Source organism: Thalassophryne amazonica, unplaced genomic scaffold (assembly GCF_902500255.1).
Source record: "Thalassophryne amazonica unplaced genomic scaffold, fThaAma1.1, whole genome shotgun sequence".
NCBI lineage: Eukaryota > Metazoa > Chordata > Actinopteri > Batrachoidiformes > Batrachoididae > Thalassophryne > Thalassophryne amazonica.
The window spans coordinates 35,507-54,293 of NW_022986332.1; the positions used below are offsets into that span (position 1 = coordinate 35,507).

The 18,787-nt window shown below is 43.4% G+C and overlaps 1 protein-coding gene across 1 annotated transcript in view; it reads right to left on the minus strand.

Annotated features, from left to right (window-relative positions):
• zgc:162872 (BAR_ACAPs and ArfGap_ACAP domain-containing protein) overlaps nt 1–18,787 on the minus strand; it is a 50,282-nt gene that overhangs the window by 12,287 nt on the left and 19,208 nt on the right. The window contains exons 6-9 of the mRNA XM_034165599.1: nt 18,112–18,295; nt 17,952–17,996; nt 16,492–16,587; nt 13,112–13,186 (exon numbers count right to left, since the gene is read on the minus strand). Of these exons, the coding sequence (XP_034021490.1) occupies nt 13,112–13,186; nt 16,492–16,587; nt 17,952–17,996; nt 18,112–18,295 (400 nt within the window). The remainder of the gene's footprint in view (nt 1–13,111; nt 13,187–16,491; nt 16,588–17,951; nt 17,997–18,111; nt 18,296–18,787) is intronic.

Consider the following 18,787-nt stretch of genomic DNA (forward strand, 5'->3'; position numbering starts at 1 on the left):
ACAAATCAGTAATACAAAGTGTCAGAGGATCACCCAACTACACCCTTAATTATACTGCATGCCTTATTTGCATATTTTGACACCTCTCATCACATTGGACACTTTGGACACATTGCGGTGGAGGCAGCGAGGGGGCGGAGATTTCTACATCACAATCTGGCTTTTCTAGGTCCGGACACCAACTCCAACAAAAACAAAAAACAAAACACAGACAACAACTCTGACAGCAGCAGGAACAATAGTTTTAGAGTCTGTTCTGCTGAGAAGAAGCACTAAAGGTTTCTCCTGCAGCGGGTGCAGGTCGAGGGAACAACTCAAGGAATATCGACTTGTGACTTTTCCATCTGCATCAGACGCTCAAAACGCTTTACAATAATGCCTCACATTCACCCCGATGTCAGGGTGCTGCCATACAAGGTGCCCACTACACAATGGGAGCATACAACTGTATCTGAGGCTATAAAGAATATGAAATCTGGAAAGGCAGCAGGGCTGGACGGACTGCCCACAGAGATTTACAAAAGGTTTGAATCAAAAATTAAAATACCTCTTTTAGAAAGGTTTTCTGAATCTGTTCAAAATGGGATACTCCCAACAAGCTTGAGGGGAGCCCTGATTACTTTGATTCCGAAACCCGGAAAACCAAATGATAAGTGCGACAATATGCAATTAGCCTGCTGAACTCGGATTTGAAGATACTGTGTAAAATTTTGGCAAAAAGACTAGAACACCCATTGCCGGCAATTATAAAGGAAGATCAAAATGGGCTATGATTGGCCATCAGGGATTCCACAACGTAAGAAGGGTTCTGAAGGGGGCACCAGATACTTCTTTCTTGGCATTAGATGGTGAGAAGGCCTTCGACAGGGTGGAATGGTCTTACTTATTTGAACTCCTAGGTCGTTCAAAGAGGTGGGGGAGATGAGGAGCGAGGCTATCAGGAGTGTTCCTTGGGGGGAGGATTTTATCCCAGAGGCCTTGTGGAAACCAAATAGATATCCAGATTAACAGATGCCTGGCAGATTCCACAGTCTGAAACTTCAGAGTGGCTCCCAAATACATCTGAATAGAGGAGATGTGGTCTTAGTAACGATCAAAGAGGTTTTCCAGTGCAGGCATTCTCCCCAAGATGGATTCCAACGTGCGGTTGACACCCGCCGACTGAGCTGACGCTGCCCTTCCAATCAACTGAATCATGTGGGGCAGCCTGGACGGGCCAATTAATGCCGCCTCCACCTTCTTAATTTTCCGGTAAACCAGTGCTATGGCCGCCCCACACAGCAGAAACCCGGTCACCACAGCTCCAAATAAGTAAACATCTTCAACGTCCTCCACAGACAATGTGTACAGGCACATGACTTGCCACCTCTGCCAGCTGTCCATCACGTAACCCGTCACGTGTCCCGGCGGGACAGGTCGGGTCCTCCGCTCCCGAGTGTCTTGTGGAAAAAATAGTGTCAGTTGCGTTCAGAGACCACTTGATCAGATCCATTTTGCCGTTTTCCAGAAGAGCAGAGCTGGCAGCCTCACAGACAAAACACGCTACAGTAGCAGGAAAGTTGGGGAGGGAGGAGGAGAGAAAAATGCGACCGTCCCGACTGAGAGCAAGAAGGCAAAAAAAAAAAAAAAAAAAAAAAAAGAGGCTGGAGACAGGGTTGCCTCCCGTCTCCCCTTTTATTCATAATCGCTACTGAACCGCTCACCATTGCTGTAAGGAAACATCCAGTTATAACAGGTATAAAAGTGGGAGGACTTGAGCATCATATAGCTCTTTATGCCGATGACGTGATTCTCTTTCTTAAAAATTTGGAGGAATCAATTCTGACCCTTCTGGACCAAATCAAAAAATTTGGCTGTATATCTGGCTGTAAAATAAATAAGTCAAAATCCTCCATAATGCTTCTTAATTCGGAGAAGAGGTCTAGACCACCAATATACGCTCACCATTTTAGAATAGTGAATACTTTTGCTTACTTGGGCATCCAAATTGTTCCTAAATTGGAAGAACTTGTGAGTTCCAACTATGGCCCAACTATAAAATCCATTACTAAAACAAGTGAGAGATGGTCAGGACTTTCAATATCTCTAGTTGGCAGAATTAACATACTTAAAATGAATATTGTTCCCAGGCCACTATATTTATTCCTGAATATCCCCTTACAACTTCCTCTAGACTTCTTTGCAAGAGTAAAGAAATTGTTTTATAATTTTTTTGTGGAACAACAGACACCCCAGGCTCCATTTGTTGTTACTATACCTACCCTACGACGGGGAGGGCTACGGTGCCCTAACATGGTAGCGGTAGGCACAGCTAACCAAAAAGTTAGCTTCAATAACAGCTAATCAGCTAACTGAAAAGTTATCTTTTATAAAGCTAAACTGATAAACCAACCAAAAAATTATCGGAAGCTACAGCTAACCGATACTTTCAGTATTGTCTCTGGTACACTTGCAACTACGAACAAGCAGATTTTGACTTTTAACGCCACCCTTGCTTCTGGTTGCATCAAAGGTGACCACAAGCCCAAGCGATGAGTCAGCACTTCTATCTTTGTGCCCCCTGCCCCCTGCTGGAAGCTCCTGTTTACTACATATTTTGCAGCAGTGACGTAATTGAGAGAAGCAGCAAAGCTCAACTCAACAACACACACACACACACACACACACACACACACACACACACACACACACACACACACACACACACACACACACACACACACACACACACACACAAAACAAACCATTATTCTTTAACAGAATATAGCAGTGCCGCAGTGAGGCAGAACCTCAAGGTTCCTTCAGTAGATGAGACAAGTCATTGTTCTTCATATGTTGGATATAGTTTCCCCACACGTTTCCAAATAGCTTGTGTTAACCTTTAAGAGTGTAATTAATTCTTTCCAAAGGCAAACATGAAGACAGTTCTTTAAACCATAGTGTGATACTTGGTTTATCCATCCCTTTCCACATTAAGGCAATCACTCTTTTAGCTTGTACTAAACAGATGTTTATAAAGATTTGTTTCTGGTGATTTATGATCTGTTCTTTTGGGTATAAACCAAACAAAAAAACTTTGGTTCTAGCTCAAATCTGGTCGACAAGCCCTCTTGCACTGCCACTCTGACCTCTTCCCAAAACTGTTTTATTCTCAGACACATCCACAAGCAGTGAAAGAGTGCACCCTTATCTTCCCAGCATCTATTACACAAATATATTACTGTTAAATTTGCTCAGTTTTTCATTAGCCATTTGTAGACGTCTGAGCCGCGTATTTCCCATCCGGGTTTGGGCTGCTTCACATGCACTACTCCATTGTTCCATTGTTATTTTCTCCCTTAAATCAGCTGTCCACGCATTAGGTTTGGAAGCAGATGATTCTGGGGAAAGTACAATTAATAAATTATGAAACTGAGAAATTACACCTTTTCTGAGAGGATTTTTGGTTAAAATTTTCTTCAATGGAGTCACTGGAGGAGCTCTTGCAGATTGCCCCTGGTTAGTCCCAATAAAGGTTCTGAGCTTTAAATATTTTTTAAAAAGTGTTTACGGGGGATATTGTATCTAAAAATTAGCTCCTCAAATGATAATAGGTTCTCACTAGTAGTACAAATATCTTTTATATGACTTACCCCTTTATCTGACCCGTGGTTTCCAGACTGTTTGTTGCTGTGATGCTCTTCTGAACTTTACACAGTTGTATACGTTTCTTTTATTTCTGTTTAGCACTCTTCTGGTTGTTAAGTGTATCTACTCTGAATCTTGTTTAGCTACAGTCCTGTTGTGAATCGCTAGTGGTTAGCATTCGCTAGGTTTAGCATTTGCTAGCTAGGTCGACTGACCCCCCGTTACTTTTATGCCTGTTTAATACTTCTGTTAGTCTGTCAGTGTAACTGCTGTGAATTGTGTCATTATTTTACTCCTGTGTAAATCTTAGGAGTGGGTAGCATTTTCGCTAGCGGTTAGCTTGCATTAGCAAGATCGACACCCCTCCCCCATTTCGTGAATACTTCTGTTAATTTTTTAGTGTAACCGTTGGGAATTTTAGCTTAGTAATTTACTCTTGTGTTAATCTTAGGAGTGGTTTACTCTTAGGAGGGTTTTTTAATATATATATATATATATTTACTTTTCCTATAAGTCTAATACTTCTGTTACTTTTTTAGTGTAACTGTTGTGAATTTTAGCTTAGTAATTTACTCTTGTGTTAATCGTAGGAGTGGTTTACTCTTAGGAGGGTTTTTTTCTTTTTAAAATATTTTTCTTTTTTTACTTTTCCTACAAATCTAATACTTCTGCTACTTTTTCAGTGTAACTACTGTGAATTTTAATTAATTTATTTACCCCTGTGTGAATCCTGTGTGAGCCTTAGGAGTGGTTAGCTTATCCATTATTGTTTAGCTCGTGCTTGTTTGGCTATACTCCTGAGTTTCTTAGTGCACAAAGTACACGACTTTACCTACTTTACACCCTCCGTAAATCCTGAGTGATGTTGGAAGATAGGGTGGCTCTCTTAGAGAGCCGTGTCCATGAGTTAGAGCAGCTTCTTAGCTCAGTGGATTTAGATGTTACAGGCACTCCAGATGAGGTTAGTGTTGGGCTGGTTAGCGAGCCCATTAGCATCAGCCTAGAAACGCCGGCTGTGGAGGACGGCTTTCGGACTGTGGCTAGGCAGAGGAAACCCCATAGGGCTTGGTGCCCGGTTGTGGTGTTTCTCTAATAAACATCCAATCATGGCCCTGAGTAGCTCCAGACCATGTCTGTGTGATGACTCTTCTTGTATTATGGCAGAGATCTTTAAAACAGGTCTGAGATGTTTGGTGGTACACTGCATGCTGTATCGCCGACTTCTCCAGAGGCATCTGATTGGTTTCAATCAACAGTAAAGTGGTACTGTGGTACCCCGATCACACTCGCCTCTGCGAACGGTGAATCGGTTCTCCCCCTTGGCTTTGCCTGATGTGAATTCTTTGAGCCCACAAGCAGTGGTGGGCACAGCTAACCAAAAACCCTAACCCTAACCCGTAGGCCGAGACAACGGTGAGAGACCTGTCCCCGACCCGACGGCGTAGGGACGCGACCCTCTCGTTCACCGGAGTGAACTCCAACACATGGCGACTGAGCTGGGGAGCAATAAGCAATGAGACCCCAGCTCTCTGCCTCTCCCCGTGGGCAAAGCGAGAAAAATGAAGCGTCCAGCCCCTCTCAAGGAGTTGGGTACCAGAGCCCAAGCTGTGTGTGGAGGTGAGCCCGACTATCTCTAGTTGGTATCTCTCAACCTCCCGCACAAGCTCAGGCTCCTTCCCCCCAGCGAGGTGACATTCCATGTCCCAACAGCCAGGGGCTGTGAGCATGGACCGGGCCGCCGGGCCACCTGCCCTTGACCGCCACCCAATCCTCTCTGCACCTGACCCCCATGGCCCCCTCTGCAGGTGGTGAACCCACAGGAGGGCGGGCCCACGTCACTCTTTCTGGCTGAGCCCAGCCGGGCCCCATGGGCTAAGGCCCGACCACCAGGCGCTCGCACGCGAACCCCAACCCCAGGCCTGGCTCCAGGGTGGGGCCCCGGCTCCGCCATACCGGGCGACATCTCGGTCCTTGATTTTTTACTGGTCATGGAGGTTCTGAACTGCCCTTCGGTAAGAAAATAAAGCTATAGCAGATCATTTTAATGATTACTTTGTAAATGTAGGTAAAAATTTAGCTGATTCGATTGTGTCTTCTGGACTGTGTTCTTTGGATTACTGTAAAACAATTAATAAAATTCAGGATTCAATGTTCATTAAAGAAACTGATGAATATGAAATAATTGACATTGTTTGTAACTTCAAGGGGAAAACATCAGTTGATAGTGATAGTTTTGACATGTCTTTGATTAAAAATATTATTGATTGTATTGTTAGACCCTTTACATGTATTTGTAACCTGTCACTAATGACTGGGAAATTTCCTTTCAGAATGAAATTAGCTAAAGTGATACCGCTGTTTAAATATGGAGACAAACATGTCTTCTCAAATTATAGACCAATCTCACTCCTGCCACAATTTTCCAAAATTTTGGAAAAGGTATTTTTAAAGAGGTTATATGATTTCACAACTAAACATCACACACTTAGTGAACAGCAATATGGTTTTAGAAAAAGATCGCACTACTTCACTGGCTGTAATTGATTTTGTTGAACAGATTACAAATGCAACTGAAAATAAGCAATATACTGTTGGGGTTTTTTTGACTTACAGAAAGCATTTGATACTGTAGACCAGACTGTGCTATTGAACAAACCGCAGAGGTATGCTATCAGGGGACTGGCATATGATTGGATAGTTAGCTATTTATACAATAGATATCAGTGTGTCCATATTGGTGGGACAAAATCTGAACTCATGAAAATTACTTGTGGGGTGCCCCAGTGTTCAGTTCTGGGGCCATTGTTGTTTCTTCTGTATATTAATGACATATGTTTGGTTTCCAAGTCTGTCAGTTGTATTTTGTTTGCTGATGATACGACTGTGTTTTGTAGTGGGGATCACTTGGGACAGACCTTGGACATGATGGAGAAGGAACTACAGAAGTTTAAACAATGGTTTGATTCAAACAAATTATTGCTCCACTTTGGTAAGACAAAGTGTATCACATTTGGAAACAAGTACAGGACTTCCTGCAGAAATTTATTATTAAATGATATTGAAATTGAAACTGTAACTGATACAAAATTTCTTGGTGTTGTTATTGATGATAAACTGAGCTGGAAAATGCATATTAATTTTGTTAAATCCAAAATGTCAAAAGCCGTTGCAATTCTGCATAAAGCACAAGATTTCATTTCCCAACACTATTTTATATCACTCATTGCTCCTTCCATACATGACCTACTGTATTGAGGTATGGGGAAATACATATAAAACTAATACTAATATTTTTGTTGCAAAAGAAAGCTGTAAGAATTATCTGTAACAAATCACATTGTGAGCCAACGAATCCATTGTTTGCCTGTTTGCATATTGTAAAATTATGGGACTTGGTTGATTACTTTACAATACAAATTATGTATAAAGTTAATGAGGGACTCCAGTTATAATTTGACAGGAATTTTATTGTTTGAAAAATCAAGGTAACGAACTACTGCAAAAAGTCATTGTGTATCTGTCAAAGGTGTTAACATCTGGAACAACTGTCCTGACTGTTGTGTGGGCCGCTGAAGAGGAGGTACTGCTGGCCCACCACCACCAGATGGCGCCCTGCTTGGAGTGCGGGCTTCAAGCACGAGAGGGTGCCGGAACCAGTGGAGTGACAGCTGTCACATCATCAACACCAGCTGTCACTCATCTACGTCAACCTCCATAAAAGCCGGACTGCAACTCCACCTCCCCGCCGAGAAATCAGCTACCATACAGGTAACTTCTCTGCTGAATCTAAAACCGAACAAAAGTCTGATCTCTTTTGCAGCCGTTTTCCTGTGACGGAGTCCTTGTCTGCTGTGTTGGCGTTTGGTGTGGACTGCGACGGCTTCGCCTCCCACCCCACCCAGATAAGTGGTTGTCTCAGGAGCTGTCCGAGTGTGTTATCGGAGGTGGAGGTTCTCCCTCCTAATTGAACACAGACTGTGGGATTACTGAGTGTGCGAACTCACACTCATCAAAAACTGTTTCTGTTCTCTGCCAGCAGTACCGGGTCTGACTGCTGAAGACAGTGGCCACCTGGGGCGCAGGGCTTGGCGGCTCCGGTGTTCTTCAGATCCGTTGGTGGTGGAAGCTGTGTGGGATCTGGCTCTTCTCGCACCAGGCGTCTTCTATCTTCGAGCCTGCCCACACGTCACCTAGTGTATAATTGACATTCTGCAATATTTGTATTGTCTGTACTTCGTTGTGCGATTCACAACATTAAATTGTTACTTTTTGGCTATTCCATTGTCCGTTCATTAACGCCCCATGTTGTGGGTCCGTGTCACGACACTTCCCAACACTGACAACATTAAAGTACTTGGTACGTTAGTAGGTTTTAAAAGACATTACAAGAATAACAAAACTGCATGCTATAGTTGAAGACTTAGGACTACTGATGTCCATCCAAATTGGAAGTCCTAAAAACCAGTTTTATTTGTTATTATCTATCGTCCACCTGGTTGTTACTGTGAGTTTCTCTGTGAATTTTCAGACCTTTTGTCTGACTTAATGCTTAGCTCAGATAAGATAATTATAGTGGGCGATTTTAACATCCACACAGATGCTGAGAATGACAGCCTCAACACTGCATTTAATCTATTATTAGACTCAATTGGCTTTGCTCAAAATGTAAATGAGTCCACCCACCACTTTAATCATATCTTAGATCTTGTTCTGACTTATGGTATGGAAATAGAAGACTTAACAGTATTCCCTGAAAACTCCCTTCTGTCTGATCATTTCTTAATAACATTTACTCTGATGGACTACCCAGCAGTGGGGAATAAGTTTCATTACAGTAGAAGTCTTTCAGAAAGCGCTGTAACTAGGTTTAAGGATATGATTCCTTCTTTATGTTCTCTAATGCCATATACCAACACAGTGCAGAGTAGCTACCTAAACTCTGTGAGTGAGATAGAGTATCTCGTCAATAGTTTTACATCCTCATTGAAGACAACTTTGGATGCTGTAGCTCCTCTGAAAAAGAGAGCCTTAAATCAGAAGTGCCTGACTCCGTGGTATAACTCACAAACTCGCAGCTTAAAGCAGATAACCCGTAAGTTGGAGAGGAAATGGCGTCTCACTAATTTAGAAGATCTTCACTTAGCCTGGAAAAAGAGTCTGTTGCTCTATAAAAAAGCCCTCCGTAAAGCTAGGACATCTTACTACTCATCACTATTTGAAGAAAATAAGAACAACCCCAGGTTTCTTTTCAGCACTGTAGCCAGGCTGACAAAGAGTCAGAGCTCTATTGAGCCGAGTATTCCTTTAACTTTAACTAGTAATGACTTCATGACTTTCTTTGCTAATAAAATTTTAACTATTAGAGAAAAAATTACTCATAACCATCCCAAAGACGTATCGTTATCTTTGGCTGCTTTCAGTGATGCCGGTATTTGGTTAGACTCTTTCTCTCCGATTGTTCTGTCTGAGTTATTTTCATTAGTTACTTCCTCCACACCATTAACATGTCTATTAGACCCCATTCCTACCAGGCTGCTCAAGGAAGCCCTACCATTAATTAATGCTTCAATCTTAAATATGATCAATCTATCTTTATTAGTTGGCTATGTACCACAGGCTTTTAAGGTGGCAGTAATTAAACCATTACTTAAAAAGCCATCACTTGACCCAGCTATCTCAGCTAATTATAGGCCAATCTCCAACCTTCCTTTTCTCTCAAAAATTCTTGAAAGGGTAGTTGTAAAACAGCTAACTGATCATCTGCAGAGGAATGGTCTATTTGAAGAGTTTCAGTCAGGTTTTAGAATTCATCATAGTACAGAAACAGCATTAGTGAAGTTTACAAATGATCTTCTTATGGCCTCAGTGGACTCATCTCTGTGCTTGTTCTGTTAGACCTCAGTGCTGCTTTTGATACTGTTGACCATAAAATTTTATTACAGAGATTAGAGCATGCCATAGGTATTAAAGGCACTGCGCTGCGGTGGTTTGAATCATATTTATCTAATAGATTACAATTTGTTCATGTAAATGGGGAATCTTCTTCACAGACTAAGGTTATGGAGTTCCACAAGGTTCTGTGCTAGGACCAATTTTATTCACTTTATACATGTTTCCCTTAGGCAGTATTATTAGACGGCATTGCTTAAATTTTCATTGTTACGCAGATGATACCCAGCTTTATCTATCCATGAAGCCAGAGGACACACACCAATTAGCTAAACTGCAGGATTGTCTTACAGACATAAAGACATGGATGACCTCTAATTTCCTGCTTTTAAACTCAGATAAAACTGAAGTTATTGTACTTGGCCCCACAAATCTTAGAAACATGGTGTCTAACCAGATCCTTACTCTGGATGGCATTACCCTGACCTCTAGTAATACTGTGAGAAATGTTGGAGTCATTTGTGATCAGGATATGTCATTCAAAGCGCATATTAAACAAATATGTAGGACTGCTTTTTTGCATCTGCGCAATATCTCTAAAATTAGAAAGGTCTTGTCTCAGAGTGATGCTGAAAAACTAATTCATGCATTTACTTCCTCTAGGCTGGACTATTGTACTAGAAGGAGAGAGCATATCTCACCCATATTGGCCTCTCTTCACTGGCTTCCTGTTAATTCTAGAACAGAATTTAAAATTCTTCTTCTTACTTATAAGGTTTTGAATAATCAGGTCCCATCTTATCTTAGGGACCTCGTAGTACCATATCACCCCAATAGAGCGTTTTGCTCTCAGACTGCAGGCTTACTTGTAGTTCCTAGGGTTTGTAAGAGTAGAATGGGAGGCAGAGCCTTCAGCTTTCAGGCTCCTCTCCTGAGGAACCAGCTCCCAATTCAGATCAGGGAGACAGACACCCGCTCTACTTTTAAGATTAGGCTTAAAACTTTCCTTTTTGCTAAAGCTTATAGTTAGGGCTGGATCAGGTGACCCTGAACCATCCCTTAGTTATGCTGCTATAGACTTAGACTGCTGGGGGGTTCCCATGATGCACTGAGTGTTTCTTTCTCTTTTTGCTCTGTATGCACCACTCTGCATTTAATCATTAGTGATTGATCTCTGCTCCCCTCCACAGCATGTCTTTTTCCTGGTTCTCTCCCTCAGCCCCAACCAGTCTCAGCAGAAGACTGCCCCTCCCTGAGCCTGGTTCTGCTGGAGGTTTCTTCCTGTTAAAAGGGAGTTTTTCCTTCCCACTGTCGCCAAGTGCTTGCTCACAGGGGGTCGTTTTGACCGTTGGGGTTTTTACATAATTATTCCATTACAACCTCCCTAGAATTTCTATTTTCATTTTGATCAATTTTTATCTATTTTATCTTCAGACATTTTGGGCTTGTGTGCAATCCACCCTGTTGAGGTTTCAAATCGCAAAATCTCGCAAAACTTCGAAGAGTTCATCGCACTGCAAGATGTCAGTAAGATTGAAAAAAAATGTACTGCACTTTAACCGCTGCACACAGACAACAGCATCAACATCTCAACATAAAACTCTTTGGATACTGTGCCCAAAACTCTGGTGAATATATGATCTGGGTTTTTAGACGTTATTGCGTTTGTTTTATGTAAATGAGTGAGAAGCTCAGGTTGTTATTTTCAGTGGGCGGGGAATCGCTTTGAGCCGCGATCGCTTCCTGATCATGTCGTTCTGGGGGAAAGTGAAGTTTGCTCTTTAATGTCCTGATTATTGTCCTTTAAAACACTGTTTGTGCTGTTTGTTCCAGAGTAATATATATTATATATATGTATATATATTTGTGTAAGATGTCTGAAATATGTTTTGTGTTTATTAAATTTCATGCAGGTTAAATGTAGCAGACACAGAATATTTGGAATATTTGTTTTAGCAAGTTTTCAGGGTCTCATGCAGCAGCCTCTTATTAACGTGATGAAAAGCATAAAAAATTACATTTTGGTCATATAAGGTTCATTTGCAAATGTCTGTTTCTCCATGTCATTTTGACTGCAGCAACTCTCTGGTGTACAAGGCATTATGGGATACGTCGGCAGGGCGAAAACATTTTTTTCGTTGCTTACATTATGTGGCACTTCAATGAATGCATATATACATACTGTGTTGGTTGTGTTTTTTTATGTATAAGCTATTGGATATCTGAATCTACCTTTGGGGATGAATAAAGTATCTTCTTTCTATTCTATCCATCTCCATTCACCTGAGTGTTCAGAATGTCTTGTGGTGGACAAATGAACTGCAGGTGATTGACTGGATCCTTTCCCAAGATTCTGCACAGTTTGGAGGAGGCACTTTGTTCCTTCACCTCTCCACAGAAGGTTCTCCAGGAGAGTCTTTTGGTTTTCTTAATGGCTGCTTTGTCACTACTTCTAGTCTTAAGATATTGCTCCCATCTTTTTCCAGATGTTTGAGCTCTATATCTGCACCACTTGGCCCTGACTTCTTGCTGGAGGCCTGTTAGCTCTGGTGTCCACCATGATGGCTTCCTACCAGCTCGAAGTAGGAAGTCCTTCAAGGTACGTCAGGGAGTCCTCATCCACCCTGAGCAGAACAAATTGCCCACCCTCTTGGGGTTGGGTGTGAAGGACCTCCGTACAAAGGACTGGATTCTGCTTTTTAAGTCTCCGCAAAACAATCTTGGACTCCTGCAGGGGACCAGGAATGAATACAGAAACTCTCATGAATATTCGAAGGTCTCGAACCTAAGAAGGTGTGGCCCTCCCACTCAGGAACTACTGAGCCAGTTCTCATGAGCCAAAAGGTCCCCTGCACGAGGCCAGACTCACTAAACTGAGGTGCCTCCTCTTCAGGGGCACCCCATCTAGCAGGTTTACCAGACCAGCCCTGATGTGCTCTGCCTCAGCAGGAGTGAGAGGTCTTCACTGGTCATCACCAGGACAGAAAACAACCTGCAAGTCTCCCCCACCGCCAGAGACATGGGAGCTCTTGTACATTTGTGGGCTGCTGAGTGCTTCCTGGCATGGAATCAACGTGTCTGTACAAAGTTGTAATTTTGTGTTTTTCAAACACCCTTATGCTAAATATTAATGAAATCGGTCAACTGGTGCTTGAGCTATCGTACGAACAAGTGAAAAGAAGCGGGCGGATGGACGGACATGCTGATCACTACAGCGCCCAGTATTTCATATCGGGGGAAAAAAAACGAATTAAAAGAACAAAGCAGGTTCAAGGCATAAAAAGAAACTTTGATTCAGGTCACACCCAGGAGCTGGTGTTGATGCTGCGTCTAGCACACCACAGAACCACCGTGAGTCCTCGATGTCAACCCCCCAGACAGACAACCAGTACATCTGCAGCTCTCTAAAGTAACCAAGGACCCTCCACAGAGACCTGGTAGAAAAAAACATACACTGGTCATCTTAGGTCACTTTTTAGACAGTAAGACAGGCAGGAAGCACCAGGACCCGGAAGACTTGGACCTTCATCCTGCACCTGTGATGAGTGTTTTGTTTCTTCCTGTGGGCATGTCCTGTGTGGTGGACAGTACGTACTCTCTGCTGGACCAGCAGGTGTGTGTTCTCCATGTCTTTTCTGGTAGCAGCACAGGCGGCTGAGAGCTGCGACAGCTGAGGAACAAACACAATAGCCAACATAAAGGCCACAGACTTTGTTATTCATAATATGATGTTTTCAGAGCACAGCTTCTTCTGTGCATCGACTGAACCAGGGTCACCAACAAGCAGTGACAGGATTCATTATTTAGTAGTCATGTGATGGACAAATTCACTCAGTCATGTTTTTGCTGTGCAGGAAAAAAAGGACATGCAAAGCTGCAGATGTCAGAGTGCACATTACAGTTGTATGTAAAAGTTTGGGCCCCCTGATGATTTTTCTTTATAAATCATTGGTTGTTTGGATCAGAAATTTCAGTTAAATACGAGGTCTGTTAGAAAAGTATCCGACCTTTTTTATTTTTTTCAAAAACTATATGGATTTGAATCACGTGTGATTGCATCAGCCAAGCTTGAACCTTCGTGCGCATGCGTGAGTTTTTTCACGCCTGTCGGTTGCATCATTCGCCTGTGGGCAGGCTTTGAGTGAGCACTGGTCCAGCCCCCTCATTGGATTTTCATTGTCAGTGAAATGGCTGAACGACTGCCGCTTTGCTCCATGAAAATTTTTTCAGAAACTGTGTGAGACAGCCAGGTGGAAACCATTCGGAAAATTCAGATGGCTTTCGGTGAAGATTCTATCGGCGTCACACGGATTAAGGAGCATTACAACCGGATTAAAGACGGCCCACAGCGGCTGAGGGCGCGCCGCGCTTCAAGCGGCCATCGACAGGCTGAAACGACCAGATCATTTCCAAAGTGAAGGCTGTGTTGATCCGGGACGTCGTCTGACTACCAGGTGAATCGCAGAAGAGTTGGACATCATCACTTTTGCGGCACATTCCACTGTTACAGGAGATTTTGTAATGAAAGACGTGCGGAGGAATTCGCGCGTCGGGATGGAGCCGCTCATGGCGCGCAACAAAAAACACGTCCGTGTTAGAAGTCTCACAGGACAAGTTGTGGCATGTCCAGCTGTTACACAATTTCTCAGATACTCACTCGACTGAAAAGCCACCGAAAGCCGTCTGAATCTTCCGAATGGTTTCCAACATGGAAGTGTTTTTTGTTGTGCGCCATGAGCAGCTCCGTCCCGACGCGCAAATTCCTCCGCAAGTCTTTCATTACAAAATCTCCTTTAACAGTGGAATGTGCCGCAAAAGTGCTGATGTCAACATTTTCTACGATTTCTCTGGTAGTCAGACGACGTCCCGGATCAACACAGCCTTCAGTTTGGAAATGATCTGGTCGTTTCAGCCTGTCGATGGCCGCTCAAAGCGCGGCGCGCCCTCCGCCGCTGTGGGCCGTCTTTAATCCGGTTGTAATGCTCCTTAATCTGTGTGACACCAATAGAATCTTCACCGAAAGCCATCTGAATTTTCTGAATGGTTTCTACCTGGCTGTGTCACACAGTTTATGAAAAAATTTTCATGGAGCAAAGCGGCAGTCGCTCAGCCATTTCACTGACAATGAAAATCCAACGAGGGGGGTGGACCAGTGCTCACTCAAAGCCTGCCCACAGGTGAATGACGCAACCGACAGGCATGAAAAAACTCACGCATGCGCACGAAGGTTCAAGCTTGGCTGATGCATGCGCACATGATTCAAATCCATATAGTTTTTGAAAAAAATAAAAAGGTCAGATACTTTTCTAACAGACCTCGTATATCAAACAGCAGACAAACACACTGGTATTTGAGAAGTGAAATGAAGTTTATAGGATTTAGAGAAAGTGTGCAATGATTATTTAAACAAAATTAGGCAGGTGCATAAATTTGGGCACCCCAACAGAAAAAATACATCAATATTTAGTAGATCCTACTTTTGCAGAAATAACAGCCTCTAAACGCTTAAATTAGCTTCCAATGAGAGTCTAGATTCTGGTTGAAGGTATTTTGGACCATTCTTCTTTACAAAACATCTCAGGTTTGTTGGTTTCCGAGCACGGACAGACCACTTAAAATCACACCACAGATTTTCAATAATATTCAGGTCTGGGGACTGAAATGGCCATTCCAGAACATTGTACTTGTTCCTCTGCATGAATGCCTTAGTAGATTTTGAGCAGTGTTTTAAGATCCAGCTCTGACGCAACTTCAACTTTGTCACTGATTCATGAACATTGTTCTCAAGAATCTGCTGATACTGACTGGAATCCATGTGATCCTCAACTTTAACAAGATTCCCAGTACCTGCACTGGCCACACAGCCCCACAGCATGATGGAACCACCTCCAAATTTTACTGTAGGTAGCAAGTGTTTTTCTTGGAATGCCCTGTTCTTTTTCAGCCATGCATACCGCCCCTTGTTATGTCCAAATAACTCAATTTTAGTTTCATCAGTCCACAGCACCTTATTCCAAAATGAAGCTGGCTTGTCCAAATGTGCTTTAGTATAGCTCAAGCAACTCTGTTTGTGGCGTATATGCAGAAAAGCCTTCCTCTGCATTACAGCATCATACAGCATCTCCTTGTGCAAAGTGCACTGTATAGTTGAACGATGCACAGAGACACTATCTGCAGCAAGATCATGTTGTAGGTCTTTGGAGCAGGTCTGTGGGTTGACTATGACTGTTCTCACCATCCTTCTCTTCAGCTTATCTGTGATTTTTCTTGGCCTGCCACTTCGGACCTTAACTAGTACTGTGCCTGTGGTCTTCCATTTCCTCACTATGTTCCTCACAGTGGAAACTGACAGCTGGAATCTCTGAAATAGCTTTTTGTATTCTTCCCCTAAACCATGATGCTGAACAATCATTGTTTTCAGGTCATTTGAGAGTTGTTTAGAGGCTCCCATGTTGCCACTCATTAGAAGAGATGAAAATAATTTATTGAATTTATTTCTGCAAACATGGATCCAAGCAATTAACAAAGCATACAAAGAAAGAAAAAGAGAAAATAATAGCAGTTCGTAGAGGGGAAACATTTGTAAATGGCCACCTTAAATACCCTTTCTCATGATTGGATTCACCTATGTAAGGAGGTCAAGGGTCAATGAGCTTACCAAACCAATTTTGTGTTCCGATAATTAGTGCTAAATGTATTAAAATTAATAAAATGACAAGGGTGCCCAAATTTATGCACCTGCCCAATTTTGTTTAAATAATTGCTGCACACTTTCTGTAAATACTATAAACTTAATTTCACTTCTCAAATATCAGTGTGTCCGTCTGCTATATGATATATTTAACTGAAATTTCTGATCCAGACAACCAATGATTTATAAAGGACAATCATGGAAATTATCAGGGGGGCCCAAACTTTTACATACAACTGTAAAAGTGTCAGTCTGACGGCTGTGGACCCGGCCTGTGATCTAACCTGTGCTGCCATGGTTCTCATGGTGGGCTCCAAGTCTCGGAGCAGGTCGAACCCCTGGTGAAAGAAGGTGAACTGAGCATGGATGAAGGAGAACACCTGCAGCACACAGAAACAAACACACTTCAGACTGAGGACATGTGTGACCTTCAGACCTGAACCAACTTCTTCCACAAAGTACCGGGCCCCCGGCGTGTCAGTCCACAGGTCTAAGTACCGGGGTCCCCGGCATGTCGGTCCACAGGTCTAAGTACCGGGCCCTCGGCGTGTCAGTCCACAGGTCTAAGTACCGGGGTCCCCGGCGTTTCAGTCCACATGTCTAAGTACCGGGCCCCCCAGCGCTTCAGTCCACAGGTCTAAGTACCGGGGTCCCTGGCATGTCAGTCCACAGGTCTAAGTACCGGGGTCCCCGGCGTGTCAGTCCACAGGTCTAAGTACCGGGGTCCCCGGCGTGTCAGTCCACAGGTCTAAGTACCGGGGTCCCCGGCGTTTCAGTCCAAAGGTCTAAGTACCGGGGTCCCCTGGCGTGTCAGTCCACAGGTCTAAGTACCGGGGTCCCTGGCGTTTCAGTCCAAAGGTCTAAGTACCGGGGTCCCCGGCGTGTCAGTCCACAGGTCTAAGGTCTAATGGGATCATTTTGTAACATTTGTTGACATAATGACGTGGAGCTCTGACAGAGCACTGAACCAAAACAGGCAAACGTTCTGAAACGTGTTCTGGAGCAGTGGGCCGTCACGAATGTGCAGTTTTGGTGAAAAGCTCTGCCATGACCTACACCTACATGTTAGCTCTGTTCTTTAGTTCTGGGTTTAGTTTCCTGTTTTGTTGTATATTTTGTCCCGTATTTGCATCAAGGATGGAAGAAGTTGGACCCACCGAGGTGGAGATGGCTGGTGCTCTGAAGAGGACGTCATACTCAGGCTGTGATCACCTGCACAATGGTCGAGGCCTGTTCACAAGGAAGGCAGGGTCATCTGAGTGATGATGTCAGAACGCTGTAACGTGACATCATCCGTGACTATCAAAAGGACAAAATCCTGCTCAGAGACACTAAGTTTGTTCAGGAGCAGGATGGAACAGGTGGGAGAAGGAAACCAGCAGCATCTCCCAAAGTTTTATGCACCTGCAGCTGTACTGCAGGGCTCATCACGGAGCGGGGAACCAAGGCAACGCCTGTGTCTCGGCCCAAACGCAGACCAGGATGCTGCAGTGGTGACATCATGAGCTGTGACAGCAGCTGGTCCAAAGGACGCAGCAGAGTTCAGCAGTCTGTGGGACGCTGTGTCAAACACAAACTCAGCAGCTAATACAAACATCACCAAAATGACAAATTAGAAAATGTTCCAAAAAAAGACAAGGAAAAAAAAAAACATGATGATAATGATGTGATCAAATATGTGAAATTCATCCAAGAGTAAAGGAAGAGGAAACGAGAGCGAGAAAAGGCATTCAGTCCAACTCACTGAGTTGAAGACGTCCAACCTCTGCTGGGTCTTGAACATATTGAGCTGAAAAACAAAGATAAGTAAATAAAGACGCTGTTAGCATGTTGCGCCGCAGCTGGTCACAGATCATCACTCTGACTGTGAAAACGTCAAACGATGGAACAAACATGACGGCTACCTGCAGACAGTAATCCAGGCCAAAGTGCTGGTAGCACTTGCGTGTTGCGAGCAGCAAGTGGCTCGTGCGCTCTGCGTCAGTGACTTTATGGCGTGAAACCTGAGCGTTCTTCAGTGCTGCTGTCTCCAGATCCTCCCGGATGCGGACAAACTCCCGCCGGGTCTCCACCAGCTGGGGCAGGAACCTCAGAGACAGACACATCATCAGTGGAATGAGTGAAGGCAGATTCCCCAACGGGAACAGGATTAGCGCAGGAGCAGTATCTCATTTAACCGCCCAGTTACTAGCATAGCCCGGCTCTGAAAGAAGCAGTAAACGGTTGTAATTTTGTGTTGTTCATTGGTTTCACTCCTGGTGCATCGGGACGGTTTCTGCAAAGCTTTAAACGTCACTCAATCCTTTCTAAAGTCAGAAACAGTCAGCGGCAGTGTGCAGGTCTGGTATTTTTTTTAAAAACATTTATTTAAACAGGAAAAATCCCACTGATATTAAGAACCTCATTTCTAAGGGAGTCTGGCCAAGATAAATAGCAGCAAATACAAAACACAGTTACACACTGACACAAACAAAAGGCAAATAATAAGATGATTAAAAAATGAAATGGTAAACATATTACAAAAATAAGAGCTGGCCTCAAGTTTTCTCAATTTGAATTTAAAAGCACACGGTGAAATTA